The sequence below is a fragment of the Oncorhynchus mykiss genome, chromosome 19, assembly GCF_057628025.1.
Source record: "Oncorhynchus mykiss isolate SJ-2025 chromosome 19, ASM5762802v1, whole genome shotgun sequence".
Classification (NCBI taxonomy): domain Eukaryota; kingdom Metazoa; phylum Chordata; class Actinopteri; order Salmoniformes; family Salmonidae; genus Oncorhynchus; species Oncorhynchus mykiss.
Genome location: NC_143040.1, coordinates 7,675,563 through 7,691,580, shown reverse-complemented (window position 1 = coordinate 7,691,580; position 16,018 = coordinate 7,675,563). Strand labels below are relative to the sequence as shown.

General features: G+C 46.8%; 1 protein-coding gene across 1 annotated transcript; it reads left to right on the top strand.

Moving 5' to 3' along the window:
- The first annotated feature begins 4,535 nt into the window (after positions 1-4,535).
- On the top strand, positions 4,536-13,968 carry LOC118941407 (scavenger receptor cysteine-rich type 1 protein M160-like). The gene is made up of 6 exons (XM_090211807.1): positions 4,536-4,557; positions 11,989-12,294; positions 12,420-12,698; positions 13,165-13,485; positions 13,589-13,677; positions 13,797-13,968. Exons 1-6 carry the CDS (start codon positions 4,536-4,538, stop codon positions 13,929-13,931), a joined length of 1,152 nt encoding a protein of 383 aa, XP_090067933.1. The 3' UTR covers positions 13,932-13,968.
- The last annotated feature ends 2,050 nt before the right edge of the window (positions 13,969-16,018 follow it).

Below are 16,018 nucleotides of genomic sequence, written 5' to 3'. Positions count from 1 at the left end.
GTTCAGTAGGATAATAGTAGACCAACCCAAGCTGTACTGTTCAGTAGGATAATAATACAGGCACCTAGCACTATTGTTGTATTAACAGTGTTTATATAGTACAGACACCTAGCACTACTGTTGGATAAGCAGTGTTTATATAGTACAGACACCTAGCACTATTGTTGGATTAGCAGTGTTTATATAGTACAGACACCTAGCACTATTGTTGGATTAGCAGTGTTAATATAGTACAGACACCTAGCACTATTGTTGGATTAGCAGTGTTTATGTAGTACAGACAACTAGCACTATTGTTGGATTAGCAGTGTTTATATAGTACAGACACCTAGCACTATTGTTGGATTAGCAGTGTTAATATAGTACAGACACCTAGCACTATTGTTGGATTAGCAGTGTTTATGTAGTACAGACACCTAACACTATTGTTGGATTAGCAGTGTTTCTATAGTACAGACACCTAGCACTATTGTTGGATTAGCAGTATTTCTGTAGTTCAGACACCTAGCACTATTGTTGTATTAGCAGTGTTTATATAGTACAGACACCTAGCACTATTGTTGTATTAGCAGTATTCCTGTAGTACAGACACCTGGTGGAACCAACTTCACATCGCCCCCCAGAAGAAAGGCACACGGACACCCACACTTCAGGTAGGAACAACAGTAACGTTATTGATACAAACCCTCAATGTGAAGTGATATTAATCCATAAATACAGAGCACAAGTACAACCCTTTTATATAAACCTTTTAAGGTAGTAAGAAAATAAACATTCACTTAATATTTCAACAAGTCACCTGCTAGTAAATCACCTGCTGGTAATAACTAGCGTGACATTGTATTGCAGAGACCAACGGTGCTCGTTAGCTCGTCATTAACACGGCTAGCTAAGACAGCAACAACTTGGTTAACTGGCTGAAATAGGTCTTCAATTCATGAACGGCTAAATAAATATCTACAGAGCCACATTCGCTATTGACTTTAGGATATATGAACCAGTTTTCCAAAACCACTATTGTGTTATACAGTTTGAAACAGTTTTTATGTACAGAGGAAGAGGACTCGAACCTGCTCTCAGAATATCTGTCAGACTGAGGAGCGGGCAGACCAACTTCCCAAATAGGGGAGAAGCACTCAAAACACACTAGTTGTTCTTTCAAAGAAAATTATACAAAAATGGTAAGTCCGAAGACCTCTCGTATTATCAACCTTACTACAATGGCAGCAAATATTTTAATGAATTCAGTAATACATAATGAAAGGAAACGTAATTTATATCACCCCTTTTCCTGAGGTGAATGGTTTCACTACTCTCCCGGAACTGAGGCTTTGACAACAACAGGTTCACTTTGTTCCACCTTTGGTGAGCAAAACAGCTAATAACGTAGCTAAATACAGACATTATCCTCAATCGAGATATCTGTTCATATCTAAATACATGGCTCTGCTTTGGTCAATTCCATTGATATTGTCAACCTGAACATTACATTGTGTAGCTCCCTTCAGTAACCACGAGCACAACCGTTCCTTGATTTTAACTGGCGGCTTTATTCTGTAGTTTTAGTCAGAATTATCACCTTCCGTGAGAACTATAAAGTAAATGAAAAATACAGTTAAGCACACTCTTACAACCTTATCTTACGAGTGACTTATTAGCTTGGTATAACTCTGAAGTGCCTACATACATAACAGTTTAACCGGCGTTATAACGGGTTCAGATTAAATACATGAATAAAGGAGAAAATACCTCTTGAAAAAATACGGCTGCTTATTACAGAAGGGAGGAAATCAAACTTCACACTTATTATTCCTGGCATGAATTCACACTTCATCCTAACATACACTCTTCAACCTTTATGAACTACACCCGATGACATGAAAACTTAGCTAACGCAGCGCAGGATTGCCTTCCCTCCAAAAGTGTGTTGCTACAATAAGGATCCCCGTTACAACAATTACAATTAGCTACTTAGTTCCGCTTGTATTATCATTTCCCCCGCACAGCGGACACGTAAACAATTCAAACAAAAGACAACGACATAACCTGTAAGTCTAACTGTCAGTTACACATTGAACATGTGAGTCATTTAGCAGACGCTCTTATCCAGAGAGACTTACAGTAGTGACTGGATACATTTTCAGACGTTGCATTGGCAGGACAATTCCATTAGTAGTTGGGAGGAGAGCAGAAACAGCCTAACACCTCCACTGATACTGTGTAACCTGTCTGCAGTCAACCAGCCATCCAGACTGAAGTGAAGGCCTTGTTACAGAATGAAAACACCTTCTCTTTCGTCGGCATGGCAACCTGTAAACATGTCAGTGGCGTCACAATGTTGCACAACAGCAGCAGAACATTGGATGGAGGGTCATTGTATCATTACACAGTGTCCCTGTCTATTCTACTGTATTGGTACATGTGGTATTACAATACATTAGAAGATCTGTAGACGGAAGCATTGAAACAATTTACAACACATTGTCAACTAGCAACCTACTCTGTTTCAGTGCTGTTTAAATATCCCACTTATTTTATTCTGCTGTTAGAGGCCATCAGTAGAGACAGTCAGGAAAATAGTCTTTGTGGCAAGGTTTTTTACTGTCAAACCTGGGAAGTGTTTCTATATAGGTAAGTATATATACAATTAGGATTTTACTTTAAGGTCAAATGTACTGTAACTGTCTAGTTGTTTTATTTATGTTTTAACCTTTATTTAACAAGTCAGTTAAGAACAAATTCTCATTTTCAATGACGGTCTAGGAACAGTGGGTTAACTGCCTTGTTCAGGGGCAGAACAACAGATTTTTACCTTGTCAGCTCGGGGATTAGAATATAGGCCTACACTCTTAAATAAAAGGTGCTATCTAGAACCTAGAAGGATTCTCCCACTGTCCCCATAGGAGAACCCTTTGAATAACCCTTTTAGTTCCAGGTAGAAACCTTTGGGGTTCCATTTAACAGAGGGTTCTACATGGAACCAACATGAGTCAAATGTACTGTCTAGTTGTGAAGAGAATCTAAATATGTTGTTTACTGATCTCCTCTCCATTCTAGCACCATGCGTTCTGTTGTTTACTGATCTCCTCTCCATTCTAGCACCATACGTTCTGTTGTTTACTGATCTCCTCTCCATTCTAGCACCATACGTTCTGTTGTTTACTGATCTCCTCTCCATTCTAGCACCATACGTTCTGTTGTTTACTGATCTCCTCTCCATTCTAGCACCATACGTTCTGTTGTTTACTGACCTCCTCTCCATTCTAGCACCATACGTTCTGTTGTTTACTGATCTCCTCTCCATTCTAGCACCATACGTTCTGTTGTTTACTGATCTCCTCTCCATTCTAGCACCATACGTTCTTCAGAAGCTGGACAGCATATGAATAGAATCCATCTTCTCTCACCCTCTCCCCTCAAGACCAACATCACACAAGATGCTTCAGAATAACAACAACAAGAATCTGGTGAAGTTGCTACCAAACAGGAACAACCATGACAACAACACCAAGCTGGTGAAGTTGCTACCCAACAGGAACAACCATGACAACAACAACAAGCTGGTGAAGTTGCTACCCAACAGGAACAACCATGACAACAACACCAAGCTGGTGAAGTTGCTACCCAACAGTAACAACCATGACAACAACAACAAGCTGGTGAAGTTGCTACCAAACAGGAACAACCATGACAACAACAAGAATCTGGTGAAGTTACTACCAAACAGGAACAACCATGACAACAACAACAAGCTGGTGAAGTTGCTACCCAACAGTAACAACCAATATGTTTAAGTTATATAGTCTACCAAGTGTTAATGTCACCACCATGGATGTAGAAGTTATATAGTCTACCAAGTGTTAATGTCACTACCATGGATGTAGAAGTTATATAGCCTACCAAGTGTTAATTTCTATCCGACTGTGATACTTGTGAGTTGATGTGATGTCATTGATGATTTCTAACAGATTTCCACACAGTGGAGTCCCTGCAGATGGTGAAAAACAGGATGTGTCACACACTGTGGTCACACCCAAACAGCTCTTTGCTGTCCGCCCAGACTTAACACTAAGTCACACAAGACAAGTTTGTATCAGTGGAATAAAACTAGCATTTAACAACAGACAATTCTCTAAGTAATAAAACAGTATAGCATGTCTCATTTACCACCACACCTGTTGAGTTGACTTGGGTAACAGACCTCTAGCTTCTACAACACAGAAAGTTAGAGGGGACTTTCTCAAGTCAGTCACTGACAATTAGGTAAGATATTATAGGACACTATGTGTAACTGCTGCTCTGTCAGCAGTTTCCTGTGGAGTTTTTCTGATGTCAGTGTTTCCTTTAGGAAGGTGGGTTTAACTGATCTGATTTGCTTAACAGTTTGCCACATAATTGAAGTAAGGAAGTAATGAGTTAGAAATCATATAGCCTAGCAGTATTTCTCACTCTGCAGTCCTCTCTTCATGACAGTAGACTTGTTTCGCTCAGTGGAGCCCCAGTTAGAGAAAGATATGATACCTGCAGTGATATTGATGATCCTGTTCCGGAGCACAGGTAAGATTCGAAATTGTAAGATATATTACAATTTGTGCGGCTAGTAAAATAACATCCAGCTGGAAGCAGACAGTAAAAATGTGTCTCAAAGCAGGACAATGATGTGATCACCTGTAAATGTACTTTACTGTAGCCTAACTGTCCATCTGGGGACAGGCACTAATATCAGTTAAGGTGTGATGGTCAGTGTTATTAGAACCAAGGTAAGACCCAAATGCAGACAGCAGGGTTCAGGCAAAGACAGAACAGGACAGGCAGAGTGGTCAGGCAGGTGGGCTCAGAGTCAGGACAGGCAGAGTGGTCAGGCAGGTGGGCTCAGGGTCAGGTAGGTGGGCTCAGAGTCAGGACAGGCAGAGTGGTCAGGCAGGTGGGCTCAGAGTCTGGACAGGCAGAGTGGTCAGGCAGGTGAGCTCAGAGTTAGGACAGGCAGAGTGATCAGGCAGGTGGGCTCAGAGTCTGGACAGGCAGAGTGGTCAGGCAGGTGAGCTCAGAGTTAGGACAGGCAGAGTGATCAGGCAGGTGGGCTCAGAGTCAGGACAGGCAGGTGGGCTCAGAGTCAGGACAGGCAGAGTGGTCAGGCAGGTGGTCTCAGAGTCAGGACAGGCAGAGTGGTCAGGCTGGTGGGCTCAGAGTCAGGACAGGCAGAGTGGTCAGGCAGGTGGGCTCAGAGTCAGGACAGGCAGAGTGGTCAGGCAGGTGGGCTCAGGGTCAGGCAGGTGGGCTCAGGGTCAGGACAGGCAGAATGGTCAGGCAGGCGGGCTCAGAGTCAGAACAGGCAGAGTGGTCAGGCAGGTGGGCTCAGGGTCAGGACAGGCAGAGTGGTCAGGCAGGTGGGCTCAGAGTCAAGACAGGCAGAGTGGTCAGGCAGGTGGGCTCAGGGTCAGGCAGGTGGGCTCAGGGTCAGGCAGGTGGGCTCAGGGTCATTACAGGCAGAATGGTCAGGCAGCGGGCTCAGAGTCAGGGCAGGCAGAGTGGTCAGGCAGGCGAGCTCAGAGTCAGGACAGGCAGAGTGGTCAGGCAGGTGGGCTCAGAGTCAGGGCAGGCAGAGTGATCACGCAGGCGGGCTCAGAGTTAGGACAGGCAGAGTGATCAGGCAGGTGGGCTCAGAGTCAGGACAGGCAGAGTGGTCTGGCAGGTGGGCTCAGAGTCAGGACAGGCAGAGTGGTCAGGCAGGTGGTCTCAGAGTCAGGACAGGCAGAGTGGTCAGGCTGGTGGGCTCAGAGTCAGGACAGGCAGAGTGGTCAGGCAGGTGGGCTCAGAGTCAGGACAGGCAGAGTGGTCAGGCAGGTGGGGTCAGGCAGGTGGGCTCAGGGTCAGGCAGGTGGGCTCAGGGTCAGGGCAGGCAGAGTGATCACGCAGGTGGGCTCAGAGTTAGGACAGGCAGAGTGATCAGGCAGGTGGGCTCAGAGTCAGGACAGGCAGAGTGGTCAGGCAGGTGGGCTCAGAGTCAGGGCAGGCAGAGTGATCACGCAGGTGGGCTCAGAGTCAGGGCAGGCAGAGTGGTCAGGTAGGTGGGCTCAGGGTCAGGCAGGTGGGCTCAGGGTCAGGCAGGTGGGCTCAGGGTCAGGGCAGGCAGAGTGATCACGCAGGTGGGCTCAGAGTTAGGACAGGCAGAGTGATCAGGCAGGTGGGCTCAGAGTCAGGACAGGCAGAGTGGTCAGGCAGGTGGGCTCAGAGTCAGGGCAGGCAGAGTGGCCAGGCAGGTGGGCTCAGAGTCAGGGCAGGCAGAGTGGTCAGGTAGGTGGGCTCAGAGTCAGGGCAGGCAGAGTGGTCAGGCAGGCGGGCTCAGAGTCAGGGCAGGCAGAGTGGTCAGGCAGGCGGGTTCAGAGTCAGGACAGGCTCAGGGTCAGGCAGGTGGGCTCAGACTCAGGCAGGTGGGCTCAGAGTCAGAACAGGCAGAGTGGTCAGGCAGGTGGGCTCAGAGTCAGGACAGGCAGAGTGGTCAGGCAGATGGGCTCAGAGTCAGGCAGGTGGGCTCAGAGTCAGGACAGGCAGAGTGGTCAGGCAGGTGGGCTCAGGGTCAGGACAGGCAGAGTGGTCAGGCAGGTGGGCTCAGAGTCAGGGCAGGCAGAGTGGCCAGGCAGGTGGGCTCAGAGTCAGGGCAGGCAGAGTGGTCAGGTAGGTGGGCTCAGAGTCAGGGCAGGCAGAGTGGTCAGGCAGGCGGGCTCAGAGTCAGGGCAGGCAGAGTGGTCAGGCAGGCGGGTTCAGAGTCAGGACAGGCTCAGGGTCAGGCAGGTGGGCTCAGACTCAGGCAGGTGGGCTCAGAGTCAGAACAGGCAGAGTGGTCAGGCAGGTGGGCTCAGAGTCAGGACAGGCAGAGTGGTCAGGCAGATGGGCTCAGAGTCAGGCAGGTGGGCTCAGAGTCAGGACAGGCAGAGTGGTCAGGCAGGTGGGCTCAGGGTCAGGACAGGCAGAGTGGTCAGGCAGGTGGGCTCAGAGTCAGGACAGGCAGGTGGGCTCAGAGTCAGGACAGGCAGGTGGGCTCAGGGTCAGGCAGGCGGGCGGGCTCAGAGTCAGGACAGGCAGAGTGGTCAGGCAGGTGGGCTCAGAGTTAGGGCAGGCAGGTGGGCTCAGAGTCAGGACAGGCAGAGTGGTCAGGCAGGCGGGCTCAGAGTCAGGACAGGCAGGTGGGCTCAGAGTCAGGGCAGGCAGAGTGGTCAGGCAGGTGGGCACAGGTTCAGGGCAGGCAGAGTGGCCAGGCAGGTGGGCTCAGAGTCAGGGCAGGCAGAGTGGTCAGGTAGGTGGGCTCAGAGTCAGGGCAGGCAGAGTGGTCAGGCAGGCGGGCTCAGAGTCAGGGCAGGCAGAGTGGTAAGGCAGGCGGGCTCAGAGTCAGGGCAGGCAGAGTGGTCAGGCAGGCGGGCTCAGAGTCAGGGCAGGCAGAGTGGTCAGGCAGGTGGGCTCAGAGTCAGGGCAGGCAGGTGGGCTCAGAGTCAGGACAGGCAGAGTGGTCAAGCAGGTGTGCTCAGAGTCAGGGCAGGCAGAGTGATCAGGCAGGTGTGCTCAGAGTCAGGACAGGCAGGGTGGTCAGGCAGGTGGGCTCAGAGTCAGGACAGGCAGAGTGGTCAGGCAGGTGGGCTCAGAGTCAGGACAGGCAGAGTGGTCAGGCAGGTGGGCTCAGAGTCAGGGCAGGCAGAGTGATCAGGCAGGTGTGCTCAGAGTCAGGACAGGCAGAGTGGTCAGGCAGGTGGGCTCAGGGTCAGGACAGGCAGAGTGGTCAGGCAGGTGGGCTCAGAGTCAGGACAGGCAGGTGGGCTCAGAGTCAGGACAGGCAGGTGGGCTCAGGGTCAGGCAGGCGGGCGGGCTCAGAGTCAGGACAGGCAGAGTGGTCAGGCAGGTGGGCTCAGAGTTAGGGCAGGCAGGTGGGCTCAGAGTCAGGACAGGCAGAGTGGTCAGGCAGGCGGGCTCAGAGTCAGGACAGGCAGGTGGGCTCAGAGTCAGGGCAGGCAGAGTGGTCAGGCAGGTGGGCACAGGTTCAGGGCAGGCAGAGTGGCCAGGCAGGTGGGCTCAGAGTCAGGGCAGGCAGAGTGGTCAGGTAGGTGGGCTCAGAGTCAGGGCAGGCAGAGTGGTCAGGCAGGCGGGCTCAGAGTCAGGGCAGGCAGAGTGGTAAGGCAGGCGGGCTCAGAGTCAGGGCAGGCAGAGTGGTCAGGCAGGCGGGCTCAGAGTCAGGGCAGGCAGAGTGGTCAGGCAGGTGGGCTCAGAGTCAGGGCAGGCAGGTGGGCTCAGAGTCAGGACAGGCAGAGTGGTCAGGCAGGTGGGCTCAGAGTCAGGACAGGCAGAGTGGTCAGGCAGGTGGGCTCAGAGTCAGGGCAGGCAGAGTGATCAGGCAGGTGTGCTCAGAGTCAGGACAGGCAGAGTGGTCAGGCAGGTGGGCTCAGAGTCAGGACAGGCAGAGTGGTCAGGCAGGTGGGCTCAGAGTCAGGACAGGCAGAGTGGTCAGGCAGGCGGGCTCAGAGTCAGGACAGGCAGAGTGGTCAGGCAGGTGGGCTCAGAGTCAGGACAGGCAGAGTGGTCAGGCAGGCGGGCTCAGAGTCAGGACAGGCAGAGTGGTCAGGCAGGTGGGCTCAGAGTCTTGACAGGCAGAGTGGTCAGGCAGGCGAGCTCAGAGTCAAGGCAGGCAGAGTGGTCAGGCAGGCGGGCTCAGAGTCAGGGCAGGCAGGTGGGCTCAGAGTCAGGACAGGCAGAGTGGTCAGGCAGGCGGGCTCAGAGTCAGGACAGGCAGGTGGGCTCAGAGTCTTGACAGGCAGAGTGGTCAGGCAGGCGAGCTCAGAGTCAAGGCAGGCAGAGTGGTCAGGCAGGCGGGCTCAGAGTCAGGGCAGGCAGGTGGGCTCAGAGTCAGGACAGGCAGAGTGGTCAGGCAGGCGGGCTCAGAGTCAGGGTCAAGGGTCAAAACCGGGAGAACAAGAAAACAGAGACTGGGAAAATAAAGCCTTGTGTCAAAGTAACCAGGAGTGGTATAGTGTTGATATGGTCTAGTCATAGTAACCAGGAGTGGTATGGTGTTGATATGGTCTAGTCATAGTAACCAGGAGTGGTATGGTGTTGATATTGTCTAGTCATAGTAACCAGGAGTGGTATGGTGTTGATATGGTGTAGTCATAGTAACCAGGAGTGGTATGGTGTTGATATGGTCTAGTCATAGTAACCAGGAGTGGTATGGTGTTGATATGGTCTAGTCATAGTAACCAGGAGTGGTATGGTGTTGATATTGTCTAGTCATAGTAACCAGGAGTGGTATGGTGTCTATATGGTCTAGTCATAGTAACCAGGAGTGGTATGGTGTTGATATGGTCTAGTCATAGTAACCAGGAGTGGTATGGTGTTGATATCTCTGGTGTACCGTTGGACCGTTTATCTGTATTATTGACCTCTATGGAGAATGTAACTGTTTATCTGTATTATTGACCCCTATGGAGAATGTAGCTGTTTATCTGTATTATTGACCTCTATGGAGAATGTAACTGTTTATCTGTATTATTGACCCCAATGGAGAATGTAGCTGTTTATCTGTATTATTGACCCCTATGGAGAATGTAGCTGTTTATCTGTATTATTGACCCCTATGGAGAATGTAGCTGTTTATTTGTATTATTGACCCCTATGGAGAATGTAGCTGTTTATCTGTATTATTGACCTCTATGGAGAATGTAGCTGTTTATCTGTATTACTGACCCCTATGGAGAATGTAGCTGTTTATCTGTATTATTGACCCCTATGGAGAATGTAGCTGTTTATCTGTATTATTGACCTCTATGGAGAATGTAGCTGTTTATCTGTATTATTGACCCCTATGGAGAATGTAGCTGTTTATCTGTATTATTGACCTCTATGGAGAATGTAGCTGTTTATCTGTATTATGGACCCCTATGGAGAATGTAGCTGTTTTTCTGTATTACTGACCTCTATGGAGAATGTAGCTGTTTATCTGTATTACTGACCCCTATGGAGAATATAGCTGTTTATCTGTATTATTGACCCCTATGGAGAATGTAGCTGTTTTTCTGTATTACTGACCTCTATGGAGAATGTAGCTGTTTATCTGTATTACTGACCCCTATGGAGAATATAGCTGTTTATCTGTATTATTGACCCCTATGGAGAATGTAGCTGTTTATCTGTATTATTGACCCCTATGGAGAATGTAGCTGTTTATCTGTATTACTGACCCCTATGGAGAATATAGCTGTTTATCTGTATTATTGACCCCTATGGAGAATGTAGCTGTTTATCTGTATTATTGACCCCTATGGAGAATGTAGCTGTTTATTTGTATTATTGACATCTATGGAGAATGTAGCTGTTTATCTGTATTATTGAACCCTATGGAGAATGTAGCTGTTTATCAGTATTATTGACCCCTATGGAGAATGTAGCTGTTTATCTGTATTATTGACCCCTATGGAGAATGTAGCTGTTTATCTGTATTATTTACCCCTATGGAGAATGTAGCTGTTTATCTGTATTATTGACCCCTATGGAGAATGTAGCTGTTTATCTGTATTATTGACCCCTATGGAGAATGTAGCTGTTTATCTGTATTACTGACCCCTATGGAGAATATAGCTGTTTATCTGTATTATTGACCCCTATGGAGAATGTAGCTGTTTATCTGTATTATTGACCCCTATGGAGAATGTAGCTGTTTATTTGTATTATTATTATATGATTTTTTACATCTGTCAGGAAGGGGTGTGGCTGAAATAGAATCCACTAATTTGAAGGGGTGTCCACATACTTTGTATATATAGTGTATGTACACATGGGTGTTGTTGCACCATACCAACGATAAGCCTGTCTTCCCCATCACATCATGAAAGGTCATGTTGATGTTCATTTAACCTCTGTCTCTCTCTTCCTCTGACTCCTCCCTTTCTCAATTTGTTTCTCTCTTTCTCTCTGTCTCTTTCTCTCTCTTTCTCCTCTGTCTCTCTCTTTCTCCTCAGATCTCCAGGCTCAACGCGTCAGTCCACCAGGTAGGTAGAGTATAAATCTACAGTGATTATAACAGTTCAATATTAGTCAACTTTATTATCCCACACGGAGAAATTCATGTGTCCATACAAACCATTCTAAAACCCAATAACAAGTAGTGTTTTATGGAACTACTAATTCTTGTCAACCACAAAGCGTTACTGCTGTTAGAATAACAGAATCACTGTCATCATCTGTCCTCACCACTGTGTTTTCCTCTCTGCTGTTTACAGCTGAAATCTCAGTCAGACTGGTGAATGGGACCACTTCCTGTTCTGGGACAGTGGAAGCCTTCTACAGAGGAGAGTGGTCAGGTCTATGTACTGGGTGGTGGAGCATGAGAGAGGTTAAGGTTGTGTGTAGAGAGCTGGACTGTGGGAATCCTGTAGCTGAATCTAGAGGACCTCTGTTTGAAGATGGAAGAAGAGGAGTCACACTATATAGTAGTTGCTATGGAGATGAGTCTTCTATTCGACAGTGTGACGTCATAGGAGGACCTGGTGTCTGTGATGGTGGATATTATCATCATGTGACCTGTTCAGGTAAGAGACTGGTCATATTGAGAGATTTATTTATACAATATTACCATGGATCATGTTTTATGTGTTTTTATTTCATTTAAATAGAGGGAGAGATGTCAGATGTATTTAAACATTATATTTGTGTTTGTCATATTGGTTTATGGGAGATGTTCATGGGCAGATCATTGTAGTTCAGATGGTACTGAAGTGAAGCTGCCTGATGGATGTCCAGCTGTTTATTTTCTATAAAGTGAAGTGAACTTATTCCTGTCTCCTGCCTGCATTATTCCCAACCTGATCCTGAGTGACTAAGAACCCATTTCTACCTCTTACAGTATCAAACATAGCAAACTACAATCTTTTATCCAACATATTTGTGTTTAGTCCTTGACAGTGTCATCAACAAAACGGATTGAATGTTCAACCAACTCTTTTTCTCCAGAGTCTGTGCGGCTTGTGGATGGAGCTGGTCTCTGCTCTGGGAGAGTGGAGGTGAAGTCCAATCAGTCCTGGGCCTCAGTGTGTGAAGCTGACTTTGACCGGCAGGATGCAGAGGTAGTCTGTAGGGATGTTGGCTGTGGGGCTCCTGCAGCTCTACAGGGGGGGCTCTATGGAGAAGGTGAGGGTCAGACCTGGGATAAAGAGTTCCAGTGTAAAGGCAAAGAGTCCCTTCTCCTGGACTGTGACACCTCAGACAGAGAGAACAACACCTGCCTACCTGGTAATGCTGTTGGACTCACCTGCTCAGGTAAGAAACAGTTTGTCACTCAGTCAACATTGTTTCTCACCTGGAGTGAAGAATATGAGATCCAATATAGGTGTGTTTTAGTGAGAAAATAGTAAGATTACTGTCTCTCTCTTTTCTTTTCTCAGAGCCTGATGATGTGAGGCTGGTGGGAGGAGACAGTCGCTGTGCTGGTGGAGTGGAGTGGTACGACCAGGGAGAGTGGAGGACTGTGGGAACTGAAGACTGGGACCAGGAGGATGTAGTTGCAGTAGTGTGTAGACAGCTGGGTTGTGGCTCCACTGTTTCAGTACTTCCTGGAAACACCACTATAGGGTTTGTAGTTTCCTGTTCTTGGTCTGAGTCTTCACTGAGGGAGTGTAGAAGATCAGAGGATCTCCTTCCTGGATTCACAGTGATCTGCTCAGGTAATAACAACATATTATAACATATTATAATTACATTCAACTGATTTCCTTCATTCATACAACTTCCTCTGCACCTCTCATGATGACTGTTAGCTTGTAAGTCTGCTTTACTAAATAGATCACTCAGTCAAGTAGGAATCAAATACAACTTAAATATCCCAGAATGCTTTTGTATTTGAGTGTTATCTCAGTGAACGTCTCTACTCACTACCACTGTCACATGTCATGTTATTGTCACATCTACATGAGGAAAGTAGTTGAGGAGCTACGTTTTCTTTTTCTCTCCTCTTGTTCCAGATGTCCTGCTTAAGCCTGATATCAACATATGTTGTCTCAGTGACTGTAGGCCCACTACTCATGTTGCCCTGTGAGGGAGGGTGGCTGGCACTGTTACATGCTGATGTTATTGTCATATCTATAGGAAACTAGTTGAAGAGGTTTTTCTTGTTCTCTTTTATTGTTACAGATCTCCTGGTCCAGCCTGATATCTTCCTGACTGACTCAATGGGAGGGGTCTCCAGGGGCCACCAGGGGCCCGAGGTGTTCAGGGGCTACAGCTTCACCATCACCTGCTCCACTCAGCCACAGTACCCAGGAGGCTCCTTCCTCCTCACGTTCAACGGCTCCAACAGAACCCAGACCCAGCTAGCTGTCAATCACTCTGCTGCCTTCCTCTTCCCTGCTGCAGATGACTCCCACCAAGGGAACTACAGCTGTGTTTATGACAATTATGTTTTCTCTCATAACTTCTCCTCTGAGAGTGAGCTCCTCTCCCTCACCATCACAGGTAAGTGAACATGAACCAGTCTTATAATTTTGTCATTGACAGATTTCCCACAGATCTATGTGATGATGATCAGTTCCCTCATCAAAGGTGTTTCTGTTTGCAGCCTCTCCTCTGCCAGCCTTCATCATCAGACACGTTGTAGTGCTGCTGATCCTACTGACAGCCATCACCACCTCCTACCTGTACTACAAGGTAAAGACATTTACTCAGACGTTACAAGTCATTTAAACTAGAGGGAGGGGGAGAGGGAGGGAGAGAGAATGGAGATACCAGAGAGTAAATGTCTGACTGTTGGTGCTGTGTCTCCCTAGCCCACCTGGAGGCAGAAGAGAGTGAACAGGGTGAGCAGCATGGATCTTTATGTCAATGCCATGGAGATGGTCTCTCTGAGCTCCAGAGCTGAAGCTGGACCGGGAGAGGAGAGAGCAGCCCAGGGGACGGAGTAGGAGTAGAATGAAGCTGACCCTACATGCTGATCTTAGGTCAGTTTTGTGTTTTAAATCGATGGTCAGCAGTGGACTGATGTTTAAAATGTGGTGACAAACCAGCAGAAAAACATGGGATTTTGGGTAACATGGGGATTGGGTAAATTGGGGTATGGGTTAACATTGGTTTTGGTAACATGGGTTTTGGTATCATGGGGTAACATGGCGTTCTGGGTAACATGAGGTTCTGGGTAACATGGGGTTTTGGGTATAATGGGGTTTTGGATAAGATGGGGGTTTGGGTAACATGGGGTTTTGGTAACATGGGGTTTTGGGTAACATGGGGTTTTGGGTAACATGGGGTTCTGGGTAACATGGGGTTCTGGTAACATGGGTTTTTTGGGTAACATAAGGTTTTGGGTAACATGGGGTTCTGGGTAAAATGGGGTTCTGGTAACATGGGGTTTTTGGGTAACATGGGGTTTTGGGTAACATGGGGTTCTGGGTAACATGGGTTTTGGGTAACAATAGGGTTCTGGTAACATGGGGTTTTGGGTAACATGGGGTTTTGGGTAACATGGGGTTCTGGGTAACATGGGGGTTTGGGGTAACATGGGGTTTGGGTAACATGGGGTTTTGGGTAACATGGGGTTTGGGGTAACATGGGGGTTTGGGGTAACATGGGGTTTGGGGTAACATGGGGTTTGGGGTAACATGGAGTTTGGGGTAACATGGGGGTTTGGGGTAACATGGGGTTTGGGGTAACATGGGGTTTAGGGTAACATGGGGTTTGGGGTAACATGGAGTTTGGGGTAACATGGGGGTTTGGGGTAACATGGGGTTTGGGGTACCATGGGTTTTGGGGTAACATGGGATTTGGGGGTAACATGGAGTTTGGGGTAACATGGGGTTTTAATAATTTTAAGAGAGAAGCTCAATTACGTCTGTTTTGTTTCCAGAATGTATTTCTTTTTGACTCCGTCTTCATGTCTTTATCTTATTTAGTGTCTCTTAGATTCTTTATCTTATTTAGTGTCTCTTAGATTCTTTATCTTGAAGTGTCTCCATTATTAGTCCAGGTATTATTATAATCATCTGTTCATTCTTTGTATTTTTAAACATTTTTTAATAAAGGGGTTTGTTGTTGTTGTTTACCTCTCATGATGTTATTGATTATAAATGTTATGATATTGATTATGATGTAGATTAGTGTTATGTTGTTAGTAGTATATAGATAATGATGTTATTGATTATAAATGTTATGATATTGATTATGATGTAGATTAGTGTTATGTTGTTAGTAGTATAGAGATAATGATGTTATTGATTATAAATGTTATGATATTGATTATGATGTAGATTAGTGTTGTGATGTTGCTCTCTAAACTGCCATGTAATCAACTGGATGCTTTTAATAAAATTACAGGCTGTCAGTCTTGTGTGATTTAATTATTAGACAGACTACAACATACAATATGAATTAACTGAGATCAGTCTGTGTGATTCCCCTCTTGGACAGACTACAACATACAGTATGAATTAACTGAGATCAGTCTGTGTGATTCCCCTCTTGGTCAGACTACAACATACAGTATGAATTAACTGGTCATACATTTGGCAGTAGGATAGGAAGTGCATCTCAGTTTCCACCTCATTTTGTGGGTTGTGTGCACATAGCCTGTCTTCTCTGGAGAGCCAGGTACTGACCTGTATATAGTCCTGCTGTTGTTATTTTACTGTTGCTCTTTAATTACTTGTTACTTTCATTTCTTATTCTTGTACATATTTTTTCAATCTGCATTGTTCGTTAGGGGCTCGAAACTAATAACATTTGATTTGAGTTCTGCCTACAGCAGCCTTTCTCAATAGCAAAGCTATGCTCACTGAGTCTGTACATAGTCAAAGCTTTCCTTAAGTTTGGGTCAGTCATAGTGGTCAGGTATTCTGCCACTGTGTACTCTCTGTTTAGGGGTAAACAGCATTCTAGTTTGCTCTGATTTTGATCATTAATTCCAATGTGTCAAGTAATTATCTTTTTTTCTCATGATTTGGTTGGCCTAATGTGTTTGCTGTCCTGGGGCTCTGCCGGGTCTGTTTGTGAACAGAGC